Source organism: Canis lupus, chromosome 6 (assembly GCF_048164855.1).
Source record: "Canis lupus baileyi chromosome 6, mCanLup2.hap1, whole genome shotgun sequence".
Taxonomy (NCBI): domain Eukaryota; kingdom Metazoa; phylum Chordata; class Mammalia; order Carnivora; family Canidae; genus Canis; species Canis lupus.
The window spans coordinates 54,096,939-54,114,130 of NC_132843.1; the positions used below are offsets into that span (position 1 = coordinate 54,096,939).

Genomic DNA, 17,192 nt, shown 5'->3' on the forward strand with positions numbered 1-17,192 from the left:
TTCTTATTTTTTTTTTTTCGATTTTTTTTTCCAATTTTTATTTATTTATGATAGTCACAGAGAGAGAGAGAGAGAGGCAGAGACACAGGCAGAGGGAGAAGCAGGCTCCATGCACCGGGAGCCCGACGTGGGATTCGATCCCGGGTCTCCAGGATCGCGCCCTGGGCCAAAGGCAGGCGCCAAACCGCTGCGCCACCCAGGGATCCCTTTCTGTGTTCTTATGTTCTTAAGCCTGACTTAGTAGATGTTTAAATATTTATTCCTAAATAATGAAACTCTTAAGATTACCCTTAAGGTATGTTTCTGGAAAGAAGAATAAAATCTAACCTTTAATTTACATGACTTTTTAGGAGCAGTTGTGATCTCCTTAGGTCTATTTACATGTTTTTTAAAATTTATTTTATTTATCAATCTCTAGACCCAGTGTGGGGCTTATACTTATGACTCCAAGATCGGGAGTCAGTGCTGTTCCGACTGAGCCAACCAGGCACCCCTGCATTCTTAAATATTCCTAAGGTGCAGCATTTTGTCCTTCTATGTTGTTACTTTTATGCCTAGCTGTAAATGAATAAAGCGCTTGACCATCCTTGTCTTTGTGACGATTAAAAAACTATTAGCTTGAGGCTGAACTATAACAACCCTGTAGGCTCTTGGCCACCTTATTTTGTGAGTTTGATTTTTTAATTTCCTTCTCTTTGCATTTTTCTATTTAATATATTTCTCCAGGTTTTATAGTCTTGTTTACAATTGGTGATTGTTACTTAAGTATGTGGTAAGTACATGCAGGGCGTAAACATTAATTTTCCGGTGTCCAGCTGGCATTTGAGTTGTTTTACAGTGTAGAACAGTGGCACTTTAAAATATCTGCCTTTCTCCCTCTCCCACATATAGGAGCTGGTACATATACTACCTCTTCTTTGAGTACAAAATCTACAACCACATCAGACCCTCCTAACATTTGTAAAGTGAAACCCCAGCAATTACAGACAAGCAGCCTGCCTTCTGCAAGTCATTTTTCACAATTGAGCTGTATGCCTTCCCTTATTGCCCAGCAACAACAGAGTCCACAAGTCTATGTGTCTCAATCTGCAGCAGGTAAGATTTTTAGGATTGGTTATAAGGAATTTGGAAAATGAAGACTTCTTAAAATATTTTTTTTCTCTTTTTCAAGTTTAAGTATTTTTTGATCTGCTTGAAGATTTGTTTCCTCCTAGAATTTAATTTGCAAAGTAACTTATACACTTAATGCTATTCCAGTCAAGTTATAATACTTTGTTACCTAAAACTTGATAAAGCGATAGTAAAATTCATAGGGAAGAATAAACCTAAGATGAGCAAAGAAGAAAAAAATTATATGTTGGGGGTATTGGGATAACTTATCCTGCTAAATATCACAGTGTTAATCTTAAATAGTAAATACTTGAAAAATATTCAAATTCACTAATGATTTAAATTCAAAATAAAAGAACAATGAGGCAATTTCTTGCCTTTCTGTGTGAGAAGTATTAGAAAGATTGATAATACCTAGTAGAAAGATCGATAATGCCCAGTTTCTCTAAGCGTCGCAGTTATTATTAGCAGTTTTTTAAGGCGTATTGCTGGTGAGTATATAAATTGACATAATTCTTTTAGAAAAATATCTCTATTTTATGTGTACATACTTAACTGTAGTAACCGTTTTCATAGGAATCTTATCATATAGATAAACTTACTTTTTATTCAGAGACATAGAGTGTTCATTCATTGCAGTTATTGTTTATAGTAGTGATAAGTTAAAAAGAATACGGGAAGTTCTCCAAAACATAATAATACTATCATATGAAATCAGCAAATCACAATATAGTTTATGTAATATATAGAGATCCGTTAAGAATCTATACCAAATACTTTCAGTTATTAAATGCCAATTCCTCTGAAATATTTTGTTAAATTCTAGTAAGTAGATAGAAAATTAGAGTAGATTTGCTGGTAAACCAGTAGGTTCATTTTCACTTTTAGAAGATCTTGTCAGATTTCACTTGTTTGTATTCCATTAGCAGTATCTGAGCATCTGTTTTTCCATACCTTCACAACAAATACAACTAACCATTGAACAATGCAAGGGTTAGGAATGCCGGCACACTACACAGTCAAAAATCCACATTTAACTTTTCACTTCCCCAGATTTAACTACAAATAGCGTATTGTTGACCAGAAGCTTTATTAATAACATAAACAGTTCATTAACACATATTTTGTATGTTACGTGTATTATACAATACATTCTTATAGTAAAGCTGGAGAAGAGAAAATGTTACCATGAAAATCATAGGGAGAAAATACATTTACAATACCTCAGTGAATTATTTGAAAAAAATTTGCAATTCAAACCTATGTTTGCAAGGGTCAGAGGGCTCTTTTAATTTGAAATCTGCTACAAAACTTGGTTTTTAGTTACTATTTGGAAAATTTTGAAGCCTAGATACTTAAAACTGCTTGTTTTTTCTTGGTGGTCTATAGCTCAAATCCCTGCTTTCTATATGGACACAAGTCATTTATTCAATACCCAACATGCACGCTTGGCTCCACCATCCTTGGCTCAGCAGCAGGGCTTCCAACCAGGTCTTTCACAGGTAAATACCATGGACTTCTCTCATCCTGTATTTGTTTCTTGTCATGCTAAAGGTGTAACAGTTATCTTGGGCTACAAATAAAGGCTCTTTGAAGTTAAAATCATCTATTGGCAACATGGGACGATCCATGATTACCTTGATATGTATTGGCAAAATTTTCAAACTTTCCCAAATTTGTCAAAGCTTAATGATTAACAATGTAGAATAAATAATGTATTGAAAGGAAATTTTAGATGCTTACATTTGGTTTTATTTTAAAAGGGAGTTGATATAAACATATGCTTTATTAGTCTTTATTCTTTTCATATCTCAAACTTTTATTTTCCCAAATGCTGTGATTTGTGTATATGGTGTTCACATATTATATTTTATTGCATTGCAGCCAGCTTCAGTTCAACAAATCCCGATCCCTATTTATGCACCACTACAAGGACAGCATCAGGCCCAACTGAGTTTGGGTGCTGGACCTGCTGTTTCCCAGGCTCAGGAGTTATTCACCTCTTCACTTCAACCATATAGGTACATGCTTTTGTAATTACTGAGCCTTCTTGCCATATCCCTACTGTTCTTCCCCCCCCGCCCCCAGAAGCTAGGATGATCCTGTTAGAAAATTCCTTTTTTTTATTTTTTTTATTTTTTTTTTTTATTTTTTTTATTTATGATAGTCACACACACACAGAGAGAGAGAGAGAGAGGCGCAGAGACACAGGCAGAGGGAGAAGCAGGCTCCACGCACCAGGAGCCCGATATGGGATTCGATCCCGGGTCTCCAGGATCGCGCCCTGGGCCAAAGGCAGGCGCTAAACCGCTGCGCCACCCAGGGATCCCGAAAATTCCTTTAAATGATAAGCATGTTGATTATGTCCTGAAACTTAATTTCTGGTCATTTCAGCCAATTTATATTTTTTAAAGACTTTATTAATTTATTTGAGAGAGAAAGTGAGTGAGGGAGGAGAGAGCACAAGCCAGGGAAGGGGCAGAAGAAGAGGGAGGAGCAGACTCCCCACTGAGCAGGGAGCCCAATGTGGGACTCTATCCAAGGATTCTGAGATCACAACCTGAGCTAAAGGCAGACGCTTAACTTGACTGAGCCACACAAGTGCCCCTGTAATCCATCTCCATTTTAATGATTGCCTTGAAAGATGTACTTCTTAAGACAGGCCTGTTCTATAGAAAGATAATGTAAGCTGTATGTATAATTGTGACTAATGACAGCTGTATTGGAAAGTGCCAGTTTAGACTCTGAAAGCAGTTGTTTGTATCCCTGTCACATCATTCTGCTAGTCGTGCTCTCAACCTCATCAGCATAGTGTTTATTAATATAGAATCCCTGAACTAACTTCTGCCAGGACAGAGTAGTTGTGGGTGTGTTTTTTGTTTTTATTATTATTATTATTATTTGTTTATTTATTTATTTGGTTTTGGGTTTTTTTTTTTTTAAAGATTATTTTACTGAGAGAGCACACGGGGTAGAGGGAAGGGACAGAGGAGAAAGTCTAAAGCAGACTCCACGTTGAGCACAGAACCCAACACAGGGTTTGTTTGTTTGTTTGTTTGTTTTAAGATTTTATTTATTTATTCAAGAGAGACACAGAGAGAGAGAGAGAGAGAGGCAGAGACACAGGCAGAGAGAGAAGCAGGGAGCCTGATGTGGGACTCAATCCCAGGTCCCCAGGATCATGCCTGGGCCAAAGGCGACACTAAACTACTGAGCCACCCGGGCTGCCCAGCCGATACAAGGTTCTGTCTCAGGATCCTGAGACCACAACCTGAGCTGAATCCAAGGGGTCACTTAATCAACTGCATCACCCAGGCATCTTAGGACTGGGTAGTTTATAACAGTATGCTTATGTTTTCCCATTTTATATTTGACACATACACAGTATAAAGATTGCTTGTGACCCTAGGCCAGCACTCCTGCTTAATGGCTTTTGCTCTGCCACATATGTCAATTTTAACAAAGCATAATGTTATTTATGGATGATACTATCTTTAATCTACTACTTTGATTAGTAACTCTTTATTTTAGCATTTTTAAAAGTATAGCTTGTTGAAGGCCCCCATTCCAGAGGTAAAAGGGTAGTCTAGAGTTAGATTCCAGCACTGTATTTTTTTTAAAACCATTCGAATATGTAATACAGTATTATTAACTATAGTTACCATGCTGTACATTACATCCCCATGACTTACTTTATAAATAACTAGCAGTTTATGCCCTTCACCATAATACTGTGTTGTGAATTTGAAAGTTGCTGAGGGGCGCCTAGGTGGTTCAGTCAGTTAAGCATCAGACTCTTGATCTCAGCTCAGGTCATGATCTCAGGGTTGTGAGATCAAGCCTGCTGTCAGCCTCAATTCTGGGCGTGGAGCCTTCTTGGGATTCTCTCATCCTTTGCCCCTCATCTCCCTTCATTCTCTTCCTCTATTTAAAAAAAACAAAACAAAACAAAAATTTGCTGAGAAAGTATATCTTAAAAGTTCTCATCACAAGAAAGAAAGATTTTTTTGTAACTATTGAGACAGATGTTAACTAAACTTAACTGTGATTATTTCATAACACATATTAATTGATTATATTGTAAACCTGAGACTAATACAATATTATATGTTAATTATACCTCAATAAAAATAGAAATTTTATGAGTGATCCTGATGGTGAATTACTACTCTGCCTCATTTCATAGAAGTCTTGAGATCTCTTACAGGAAATATACGGGGCACCTGGGTGGCTCAGTCAGAGTCCATTGCTTGGTTTCGGCTCAGGTCATGATCTCAGGGTCATAAGATTAAGCCTCGTGTCAGGCTCTGAGCACAGAGTTTGCTTGAGATCCTTTCCCTTTCCCTCTCCCTCAGACCCTCCCCCTACTCATTCCAGCTTGCTCTCTCTCAAATAAATAAAATCTTTATATGTGTGTGTGTATATATATATGAAGGGAGTAATGAAATACAAATAATAAAATCAGCTTTTAGTGTTATAAATTTGAATAAGATGTCAATAACAAAGAGAAACAGATTTGTTTCTGAGCTTGCTAGTGAACACATAAAAAAGAGTAGAAAACACTGTTAGTTTCTCCGGAAAAGCAACCCTTTTCCTAGAACTTTGTTGTGTATGGGGCTCTAACTCATGAAACAAATGCCTTAGACACAGTATACTCTCTCTCTCTCTTCTTAATTGTGTTTAGTAGAATACTTGGTCATTTGGGATACTCATTCCCAAGATTTCCAGATTCCAAAATAGAACTGACTACTAACATACGTCTTTTCTCAATACCCCTATAGATCTCAGCCAGCCTTTATGCAAAGCAGCCTGTCCCAGCCATCTGTGGTACTTTCTGGTACTGCCATCCACAACTTTCCAGCTGTCCAACACCAGGAACTTGCAAAGGCACAATCCGGTCTTGCCTTTCAACAAACTTCAAATACACAGCCTATTCCTATATTGTATGAACATCAGCTGGGTCAGGCATCAGGACTAGGAGGTTCCCAACTAATTGATACACATCTTCTCCAGGTAAGAAGTAACAAAGGGGCTAGAATAGAATCATGCACTATCACTGTATTCCTGTGTAGCACATTATGTAAGGGAACAGTTTTTAAAGAAAAAATGTTAAAAGACATGGTGAGAAAAACCAGGGTCTTTCTATCTAATACTAAAATTCTTAGAGTGCTTTGAAGCCACACCCTGGATGTCTGAATTGGTAATTTTTCAATCTTAATGCTATTTTCTCACAAAATTTTTTTCTAGGCTAGAGCAAATCTTACCCAGGCTTCAAATCTTTATTCTGGACAAGTACAACAGCCTGGTCAGACAAATTTTTATAACACTGCCCAGTCACCAAGTGCTCTCCAGCAGGTAAACTATGGCATGGTAAATTTCCTCAATTTTCTTTATTATTATTATTATTATTATTATTATTATTATTATTATTATTATTGCTTTAGTTGTTGCTTGGTAGCTTAAATAGAACCAAGATGGGGAGAATATGCAGTGGTTTTCATACTTTCCACTGAGGTTTCCTAGGAATTCTATGGGGTCCACTAGTGGTGGAACCTGCTCAACCCCACTTTAGTCACTTCTGCTTTTTGGCTCTTTGTTTCAAACTGGTTTCCATGTAATCATTTTAACAAAGGATTCCATGAATATAAAAGTTTGAGAAACATTGTCTAGGATATATAGTTACATATAAGCAAGAGAGGCAACTTTACCCATCTATGCTAGAAGGGAAGGATGACTAAGGACCACCACACTGGTTAATAAAATACTTTGGGGATCCCTGGGTGGCGCAGCGGTTTGGCGCCTGCCTTTGGCCCAGGGCGCGATCCTGGAGACCCGGGATCGAATCCCACGTCGGGCTCCCGGTGCATGGAGCCTGCTTCTCCCTCTGCCTGTGTCTCTGCCTCTCTGTCTCTCTCTCTCTCTGTGTGTGTGACTATCATAAAGAAAAAAAATATTAATAAAATACTTTGAACGGTGTGGCAGAGTGTGAATTGTGTAAATGACAGACATGCACTATCTCTTAGCATGTCATTAATCTATTTTTAAAAATTCATGGAGGACTGAAGGAGAGAGACAAACCATTAGTCAATGTCTTATAACAAATTCTGGTGACTATTTTAGGGGTGAAAATTTATACATGTATTTATCTTATTGCCATTCAAATCAAATACTGTTTGTCAGAGCTCATTTTGATCAGACATGAAAACAGTATAGAGATGTCTGTTTGGGAAGTTGTAACATCACTACTTTCCTTAATTGTATCCCACAACTATTGTTGTATTATGGGTCTGTTAGACACGTAACCATGGAGTTATTCAAAGATAGTCATAATGATTTTGGTTACATAGCGTCTGCACTACTAATCTGTTTTGTTATTACACCTTTAATGAAAGCATGGAGGTAGTTACTAAGTAAAAGATTATATGTGAAATTTATTAATAGATTGATGTATGCTGTTTAAAATGTTATTCAGAAGTTTTTTGAAGAATTGTTAGTGTTACGGGGATATACAGACAACAGGTATAAGTGAATTGCTGCAGTTTCTGTTCACTTATTTTTTAGGTTACAGTACCTTTACCAGCATCCCAGCTTTCATTGCCTAATTTTGGATCTACGGGGCAGCCTTTAATTGCTCTGCCACAGACTCTTCAGCCCCCATTACAGCATACCACCCCACAGGCCCAGGCCCAGAGCCTGAGTCGTCCTGCACAAGTAAGCCAGCCTTTCAGAGGATTGATCCCTGCTGGAACACAGCATAGCATGATCGCAACCACAGGAAAAGTAAGTGAAAAATTTACCAATTTCTCTGAGAATTTAAGGCCATGTGTTAGATATATGTATCTGTGTATCTGTAAATGCACCAGTTTTTACCATCCTCCAGGGTGGTAGGGCTTTTTTTTTTTTTTTTTTTTTAAGATTTTTAAAATTTTTTAAAAGATTAATCTCTACATCCATCATGGAGGTTGAACTCACAACCCTGAGATCAAGAGTTGCACAGTTCACCAACTGAGCCAGCCAGGCACCCCAAGCCCCAATGTTTTTTGTGTTTTGTTTTGTTTTGTTTTGTTTACTTTAAATTTACTTTTTAATGTGTTTCACTTCCTCTGGTTTTTACCTAATAACAAAAAAATCACAAATTTTTTTTTTAATATTTTTTATTTATTTATGGTAGTCACAGAGAGAGAGAGAGAGAGGCAGAGACACAGGCAGAGGGAGAAGCAGGCTCCATGCACCAGGAGCCCGACGTGGGATTCGATCCCGGGTCCCCAGGATCGCACCCTGGGCCAAAGGCAGGCGCTAAACCGCTGCGCCACCCAGGGATCCCAAAAATCACAAATTTTGTGGCAGAATTGGGTTTACACAATCTCTTTTCACCCACAAATTGGCTTTAATAATTCCATGGTATTTGAAACTTAATTACAGGATTTTTGTACTAAGGCTCTTTGCCCATTGCTGGAATAAATATTCATATTTCAAATACTAAGCATAGCATTTTCGTTTATGGAATTCCAGAAATGCTAAGTGCACCCTGTGTGTTTTCTCAGATGTCTGAAATGGAACTGAAGGCCTTCGGAAGTGGCATTGATATAAAACCAGGCACACCGCCAATCAGCGGTAGAAGCACCACACCAACATCTAGTCCCTTCCGGTAAAATGGGCATTTGAATTTCCAAACAACTAAGCACAGTTTGTTTGTTAGATACTTACTATGTCACCAGGCCTGTGGTAAGCACAAGATGTTCTTAGAGCTTTATGTAAAATGTTAAGCTATTTAATTAAGAATGTATATCACACTATATTAAGATTTTTTTAAATACAGGGTAAATCTAGCTAGTATTCTTTCTCACCTCTGCCCCTCCACTGTCTCCCCACTACCATAATGTTTGGTAACTCACTTTGGTAAATTTTTATCAGCTACCACATATGAAGAATCTACCAAGAGCAATGTCTCTCAAAATCTAACAGCATTATTTATTTGGCACTACTGTACTGACCAGTGATGGCTTTTTTCCAAGGGCTACTTCCACAAGTCCGAACAGCCAGTCCAGCAAAATGAACAGCATTGTCTATCAGAAGCAGTTCCAGTCAGCCCCTGCCACTGTGAGAATGACACAACCATTTCCTACACAGTTTGCACCCCAGGTGGGCAGATACGAGTGAGAAATGAGTATTATTTACTTGCAAATGAATTGCTATTCTGGCTAATTCTCTGATTTCATAATCTTGCCATATTATAACTAGTTTAGAGACATAGTTTTTAATGAGAAACAGTTTCTTATTTAACAGTACATTTATAACATTCATATATATTCTCAGCAGTTTTTAGTGAGATATAGGTAGTAACCGTCTAGTTCTAAAGCAGACAAGAGAAACAGTCAAAAGATTCCCCACACAGCTCTGGTCATTTCAGTCCTGTTTCTTTTATATTTTTTGAAGAAGTGGACTTTTCTGAGAAGGGTCCCAGTGCTTAAAGTTTTCTAGGTTTAAAGTTTTTTTTGTTGTGTCGTGTTTTGTTTTGTTTTTTGTTTTTTTGTTTTTGTTTTTGTTTTTTTAGATAACTGTGTAGTTAAGGTAAAATTTCCAAAAGATGTTCTAATATATGTGTAAAAACATTGGCTTTTCTTCCCCTTTGCTGATCGAATGGAAAGACTAACTAGTAACTATCACAAACTAGAATTGGTTCCTGAAAAAACAATTTGTTGAATTGGTGTTATTTTTATTTATCTTCAGATTATGTTTGGTATAAGTGTGTGCCTTTTCTGCAATTCTATCTTTTTAAAAACATTATCCTAATTAATAGCTTTTCTATCTCCCCTTCAGAATTTGTAGCTGAAATGCTAGATCAAACTGCAGTGCCATAGCATGCTTTGCCTAATTTTCCTATTAGATTCTCCAAACATGGCCTGTTTGTTCTTGGTCCCTGTAATAGAATGGCACATATCCCTACACTTCCTTTCACTTGGCAGAATGGGCACAGATTTACTCTGAGATAAGCCAACCTGGTCTAGTTGGCAAAAAAAAATTTTTTTTTTTTTAACAGTTCAATGTTGTATGTTTTGTTTTTTTCACTCAGATTCTCTCTCAGCCTAACCTGGTCCCTCCATTGGTAAGAGCCCCACATACTAACACCTTCCCAGCGCCTGTTCAGAGGCCGCCAATGGCACTGGCCAGTCAGATGCCTCCTCCGCTGACCACAGGCCTCATGAGCCATGCTCGTTTGCCACATGTAGCCAGGGGTCCTTGTGGATCACTATCTGGAGTCAGAGGTAATCAGGCCCAGGCTGCGTTGAAGGCTGAACAAGACATGAAGGTTAGTACAGTGTTAACAGCCAACAGAGCAAGAATCTGTCTCTGAACCATGTCTTAAGATGCCTCTGGACCCATAACCACATATCCAGGCATTCATTGTCTTAGCTGATTTAACTAAGCTAACTACTTTTATTCATTCCTTTCTTTTTTATTTCTTTTTTTTTCTCCCTTATTCCCCCCTTTTTTTCTTCTTCTTTTTTTTTATTTTTAATTTTTATTTTTATTTTTTTTTAGTTTTTTGAAACTAGATAGCAAACAAGTTAACATTTTAAACTCTGGCAAAGTGAATTGCTTATAAAATAAACATTTGAGGGAGATCTGAGTTCATCTGCTACATTTTTTTGAAGAGCAAAAAAGTAATGTGGATTATTATAAGCTTCCCCATTTTCTTTCATTTTTTCCCTTTATTTTCTTTTTTATCCCTCCCTCCCCCTTCCCAGACTTAAGATATAAATCATGGTTATGTGAAAACTCTGGAGTGGGTAAGAGATTTTACCTATCTTGATTTTTATTTCTTTATTCATGAGTCATCCAGGTACAGTTTTCTTCTCAAACTGTTTCCATACTTTTTTTTTTTTTTGGTTTTTGGTTTTGTTTTGTTTTTTTGTTTTTTTTTGCCTGCCATTTGAGTTGGCTGTATACCACAACAGATTGTGCAGTTGTAGATGAAGAACTGAAAAAAGCACTTTGGGATCCTTCATAATAAAAGGCACTGGTAAACGTGAGGTTTGCTGATGCAGAAGAGTGCCTTGAGGAGTCTGTGTGGGGACAGTTTCCATAGTGTAAACCTTACCTGTCTGCCTGTACAGCCAGCTGAATCCATTTATTCTGTATTTAGACTTGACTTTAGAGGTCTTAGTAATTTTGCCTGTTTCGTCACTATGTATATGTATATGTATGTGTGTATGTGTGTATACACATTCACACACACACACAGATATATATCAGGTCAGACTAGAACAAAGAAAAGCTTGCTGCCTTAAAACAGGGCAATGTCCATAGTATGCTTTACTCTGAATTAGAAACATGTTTATGATAATCCTGTTAGAAAATTTAGTTGACTGGCTAGTTCCTTTCTACATTGATCTCCCTCATTTCTCATCCTGAATAATCAAATTTAAAAACTACTCTGCAGTGGAACTCTTGTTAAATATGATCTACTTTTATTAAGGCTGTGTGCCTAGGATTTCCTTCTGTTCATAACTATTAAAAATACTTGTATGTGTAGAAATCTTTGGAAACTATTTGTTCATGGTTTCCAGTTGTTGTTCTGTCTCCTTGGCACTTGATTTTCATACATTCCCATTTTGGAAATGACATTAGAGCTTAGAATGGGGTGGGGGAGGGTAAAAATTTCTTGAAATTGCTTTAGATCTTTGGATAGTACAGGTTTCCTATAGAACATGAAGGGCTCTTTGTTATATGCAAGAGGTACAGAAACTTAAGGTTTAATTGTGTACGTTACAGTGGTATAGTTTACAGATTGACGTAAGTATATTCTTTGGGACACATAGTCCATAAACGTAGGAAATTATTTTACCAGCTCAGAATGTGGTAGGAGCTATCAGAACTTAGTGATCAAGTGAAGTTGTAGTTACTAATTTCTGATGCTCTTCCCCTGCAGAAGAGAGCTGTGGGAAGAGGACTCAGCCACAAGACATTTGGTCCTAGGTGTTGGTAATGCCACAATATAAGTGCTTCCTTTTCGTTTTATTGTAGACCACATATTGATAAATAGAAGTTTTAAGTGTTACATATATATGTCTTCAAATTTGCGAGCAGCTTCCCTAAATAGAATTTGATATCAATAAGTTTTGTTCCGGAAAAGATACAGACCAACAGCAATTTCTGTCTTATTATTTTATAAGAGGGCAAACTTTGAAAATGTGGTGGGAGGTGGTCCTATTATTTTCAAATGTTTAAAAAAAAATCACATGGAATGTTTGCCAAGATAGGAAGAAATCTATCCATTAAAAGCTGAAAGATCATTGAGGTACTTTTGGTTTGGGCAAAACACATGGGGAAAATGGATTTGTGGTTGGTAAAGAGTGAACGGAGATGGACGGACAGGCTTAGCTAACGCTGCAGCGTTCTCAGTCATTGTTTCTCATTTTTTAAGGCAAAGCAGAGAGCAGAGGTTCTTCAGTCCACGCAGCGGTTCTTCTCTGAACAACAACAGAGCAAACAGATAGGAAGCAAAGCTCCAAAAGTGGACAGTGATTCAAGTAAACCTCCTGAAACACTGACTGACCCTCCTGGTGTCTGTCAGGAAAAAGTAGAAGAAAAGCCACCTCCTGCACCTACCATAGCCACCAAACCTGTTAGAACTGGACCAATCAAACCTCAGGCCATCAAAACGGAAGAAACAAAATCATAAAGGCTGTGGTTTATTGCAGGGGGTTGGGGGGGGGGAGAGGGGAACGAGGGAGAATGAAGTCGGATAATGCCAGCAGCCAAAGGGGTAAAATGGTCTGTGACGTTATCCAGTCTAGAGCTGGGAGGTGTACAGGGGACATAGGAGCAGTGTACATGGACACACAGCTGCTGCACCAGTAAAATGAGGCTTTGCCAGCTTGCACCTACTGTATAATGTGCACTCTGTTGATGACCACGCATCTTCAGGCAGAATTTATATACAAATATCTGCACATGTTCTTGAGTGCATATCATTTAAAACTGAAATCCTTATGGTTAGATGAAACACCAGAATTAGGAGGAAAATAACCCCGCTGGGGAATAGCTGAGCCTGAACAATGGTGATTCCAGCTAAGACATCAGGTGTGGTCTTTTTGTTCCCTTATGTTCTTTGGATGTGATTGTGGCATTTGTGGGCTTGGTGGTCAAGAACTGAAGATAACTGGTGCTGGATAGAGGAGCCTTATTTTTTATTATGGCAGCTTGCTATTTTTGTAACATTGTGATTGAGTTGAACACAATCAAAGTACAGTCACTGATCTCCCCCTCTTCCTGGATGAGTGAGCAGGTGATGAAATATGCTGTCCACCTCCTTGGACCTGTCCAAGCGGGTAGGGTTTGGCTACTGCTTCTGTTTGAAATGATGCTGTGTTTGAGTTGTGGCCCGAAGCTTTGAAGTGCTACTTGGTGTCTCCTTTCTTCCACAGAGTTGTCATGTCTTAAAACATGACAGATTGGGTAAAATACTATTTAGGTTGAGTCTGGCTTGCCTCCACTCGGTTATCTTTGTATGAATCCAGTGGGGTTTTTTTGTTTGTTTGTTTGTTTGTTTGTTTTAACGGTTTTTAGCTGATGTTCATCAAGAGCAGTGATACCTAGAACTGTACCCTTAATGGAAGGAAATCCTATCTAAGAAGGTGCATTTCTTTACCAGAGCTGTGTTATACCATCCCTTGGGCCCTCTGCTGGAAAAGTAGAATCAAGTCTCAAATAATGCCTTTTTAATTGTATCCTGTAGTATTATAGATGTAGGACAGTACTGTATCATACCTCTGTGAATGTAAAATATCTTGTACCTGCTTTATGATACGTAATAGTGACTGTGCTTTATGAGAGCTGTTTTTAATGACGTTATTCTAGAATGTTTTCTTTCCAGATGATGATTGAGAAGCTAATAAAAAAATGGTGCCAGGTACCACAACAGTAACAGAACTTTGCTGTTTTCTGGGGTTTTGTTTTTTTTTTTACCCTTTTTTTCTTTTTTATTAATGGAGTGTGCTGGATGTCTCTATAATTTTGTTCAGATGACTGCAGAACCTGGAAAAGCTGTTGCTGCTATTGATGCATAACATACTGCTATTGGTCTTTTTATATAAATAAATAAATATATATATATACATACATATACATATATATATATAAATAATTTGAATTTTTGGAAACTTTAGCTGTGCTGTCAACTTTGGAAAAAGTATCCCAGTTGTACCGTGTTGGGTTGGCATTGTACAGAAATTAACAGCCATATTGGTCTAGAAATGTTAAACATAATTTTTTCCATTTGTACAGGGGTAACGCACTGTATTAAATATGTAAGGTCTTATCTACATGGGTTTGATTACAGAAACTAATAAAGTATTCTCTAAATAATGAATCTTGGAACTTCTAATCCATTCCTAAAATCTGGAGCAAGATCCGTCACATACTAAAAACTAGTGATCAAGAGTACATTATGCTCTAGGAAAATATTATCATCCAAAGACTTGATTCTGACTCTTAAGAACTATAAAGTTTATTCGGTCAGAGTCATTGTTGTCATGGAGGCTAATAGGGTAGCCGTACTCCTGTTGAGAACAAGTATGTCGAGGAGGAGAGCAGTCTTTCTGGATGATGCCAAGTGCTGAGTGAAGAGGACAGCTTTGCTGTTCTTCAGGGCTGATACTGAAAGGGCCCAAAGGAGATCTCAGTGCTGACATATTTATTTTTCGTATTTTTCCCAGCACATCCACAGTCCTTATCACTGATAACGGTCTGTGCGGGATTTGCTGTATCATTACTCATTTTTAAAGTGAGGTGCTGGGATCCCTGGGTGGCGCAGCGGTTTGGCGCCTGCCTTTGGCCCAGGGTGCGATCCTGGAGACCCAGGATCGAGTCCCACGTCAGGCTCCCGGTGCATGGAGCCTGCTTCTCCCTCTGCCTGTGTCTCTGCCTCTCTCTCTCTCTCACTGTGTGCCTATCATAAAAAAAAAATAAAAATAAAAAAGAAAATAAATGAGGTGCTGAGGGATTTTAATTGCCTAAAATTCCATATCCAGAACACATTGCTTCCAGGCCCAGCTTTAGGAAAATTAGTAATTCACTTACTGATGACCTGTGTTCCTTCTTTACTCATGGATGCTGTAATTCTGAAATACATAGAACACTCCAGTACTCTTCAGCCCTACCTAGATGGCCAGGCTTTTCACTTTTAAAGTTTATGGGTGACTAAGGCTAGGATCACAGACGTGTACCAAAAGAACTATAATCACCACTTCACGTATTTGCCTTACTAAGTCAATTCAGTTGCCCCTGTTTTTCATATCCTAATCCTTAAGTTCAATCCTCCTGATTGTTAAGTGACCACCTGTATAGTTTGCACTCTATGTTTGCAAGCAACCACATGTGTGCTGTTGAGTGGGTTGTATTAACTGGAAACCATGATCACCAAGATTTAATTTGCTTATTTTCACAGTACAGATAACAAAGTTCCAACATACTCTTGGCTTGGCTGGAGTCTAGATGTAGCAGATAGAATCAGAATATACCCTAGGCGTAAAAAAGCTGAGAGGACCCTTAGGTAAATGTGTCCAGCACAAGGTCTTCTAGCAGGTCTTCTAGCAGTTTCCTGTACCCAGCGGATCTCACAGCTCATTGGTGTCAGCAGTATTTACACATTCCCTTCCCAGTCTCCTTTCTACCCATAATCCAGTTAGCCACAGTTGATCTGTTTGTGGAAAGCATCTTAATTTGATTGTATCTTAAGTGATTAAGAAATTTCAGCCATAATATCTCTGCTTGTGTAATGAAAAGAACTGGACACTGATGTCTTAATGTCACCCTGGCCATCTTGGCGTTCGCATGTTGCCCAAGGAAATCATTTGCTTGGCCCCTTTCCTCCTCCTGTGTACTGGTCTTCATTGATACCCTCAGGGTAGGGTTGAGTCGGCTGTTGGTGCTCAAAGTGGTGGCTCTATATGGTTTTTCTGAAATAGTCCCGAAGGCAATGACAACATATTTCAGGCCGAGAGTGCTATTGACTTTCAGCCTTCCTTGAGGTACAATGGGTTGGCAGGTCATATTCACCTTAACACAGAAACAGAGAAATGAAGCTTCTGACCTGGTGTTACTTGGGATTCTTTTTTTTTTTTTTTTTTATGATAGTCACACACAGAGAGGCAGAGACACAGGCAGAGGGAGAAGCAGGCTCCATGCACCGGGAGCCCGACGTGGGATTCAATCCCGGGTCTCCAGGATCGCGCCCTGGGCCAAAGGCAGGCGCCAAACTGCTGCGCCACCCAGGGATCCCCCATCCAGTGTTTTGATGAAGCCTATGCCATTTCTTTGAGATGCCCGGTAGTGTCTTTTACCTAAAGTATAAGTACAGAGTTCCTTTGAATTTTTACAGATTCTTTAGTTTTCCCCACACCTAATTTAATAATTTTTTAGGGCTAAATTGGTAGCAATTGAATAATATAGACTTAACAGCCAACCACCTGTGGGCATCACGTGAGTGAAATCTAGCAAGTTGTTGAAGTTTGCTTAAGACTCACTAATGTACTCCATATTCCACTGTAAGAATAATTTTTAAAAACACCTTCCCCTCAACAGAGGAATAGGTACCATAGGAGAAGAAAATTTTACCTCAACAGGAGAGTTTAAACAAGAGATAAGACTCTGGTAACATTAGGCGAGGGGTCAAGAATTAACCACGTATCAGTTGCTGGGAGTACGGAAGTCCGATTCTTAGCATAGTCTGGTGGAAGAGGCAGAGGCACAGCTGGGGCCTGAGGTCGGTCAGACTGCCATCACTAGTAACCTGACATGCTTTCTGGATGCCTTGAGCCATCTTCCAGTGAAGGCTTTTTCCATCCCCCCTCTGTCTATCTCCACTGCTTAGGTTTCTAGCTGATGATTAAGATCTTCTAAAGGCATTTAGGCAGTACTCACCTGGCTTTGTTTCTTCCCATTTGACACACCAGCTATGTAAGCTTATTTATAAATTTTGATCTTACAGGTTTCTGAGCAAAAAAAGCTGAAGCCAGCAGTGCTTATCTGAAGTAAAAAGGGAGCCCCCAAGTGTGCTAGTGTTCAGTGCAGAATCA

General features: G+C 38.6%; 1 protein-coding gene across 18 annotated transcripts in view; it reads left to right on the forward strand.

Moving 5' to 3' along the window:
* Window positions 1–14,485, forward strand: part of PRRC2C (proline rich coiled-coil 2C) — a 101,916-nt gene extending 87,431 nt beyond the window's left edge. For 9 of the 18 annotated variants that reach the window (XM_072830575.1, XM_072830570.1, XM_072830580.1 and 6 more), the window contains 10 exons: window positions 892–1,095; window positions 2,500–2,612; window positions 2,995–3,131; window positions 5,892–6,123; window positions 6,358–6,480; window positions 7,672–7,890; window positions 8,655–8,758; window positions 9,126–9,252; window positions 10,184–10,420; window positions 12,539–14,485. In XM_072830575.1, coding sequence (XP_072686676.1) covers window positions 892–1,095; window positions 2,500–2,612; window positions 2,995–3,131; window positions 5,892–6,123; window positions 6,358–6,480; window positions 7,672–7,890; window positions 8,655–8,758; window positions 9,126–9,252; window positions 10,184–10,420; window positions 12,539–12,796 — 1,754 coding nt within the window. In that variant the 3' untranslated portion in view covers window positions 12,797–14,485. Of the gene's footprint in view, window positions 1–891; window positions 1,096–2,499; window positions 2,613–2,994; window positions 3,132–5,891; window positions 6,124–6,357; window positions 6,481–7,671; window positions 7,891–8,654; window positions 8,759–9,125; window positions 9,253–10,183; window positions 10,421–12,043; window positions 12,097–12,538 lie in introns of all 18 variants that reach the window. The other 9 variants (XM_072830574.1, XM_072830581.1, XM_072830576.1 and 6 more) reach the window with 6 other exon arrangements.
* Window positions 14,486–17,192: the final 2,707 nt, after the last annotated feature.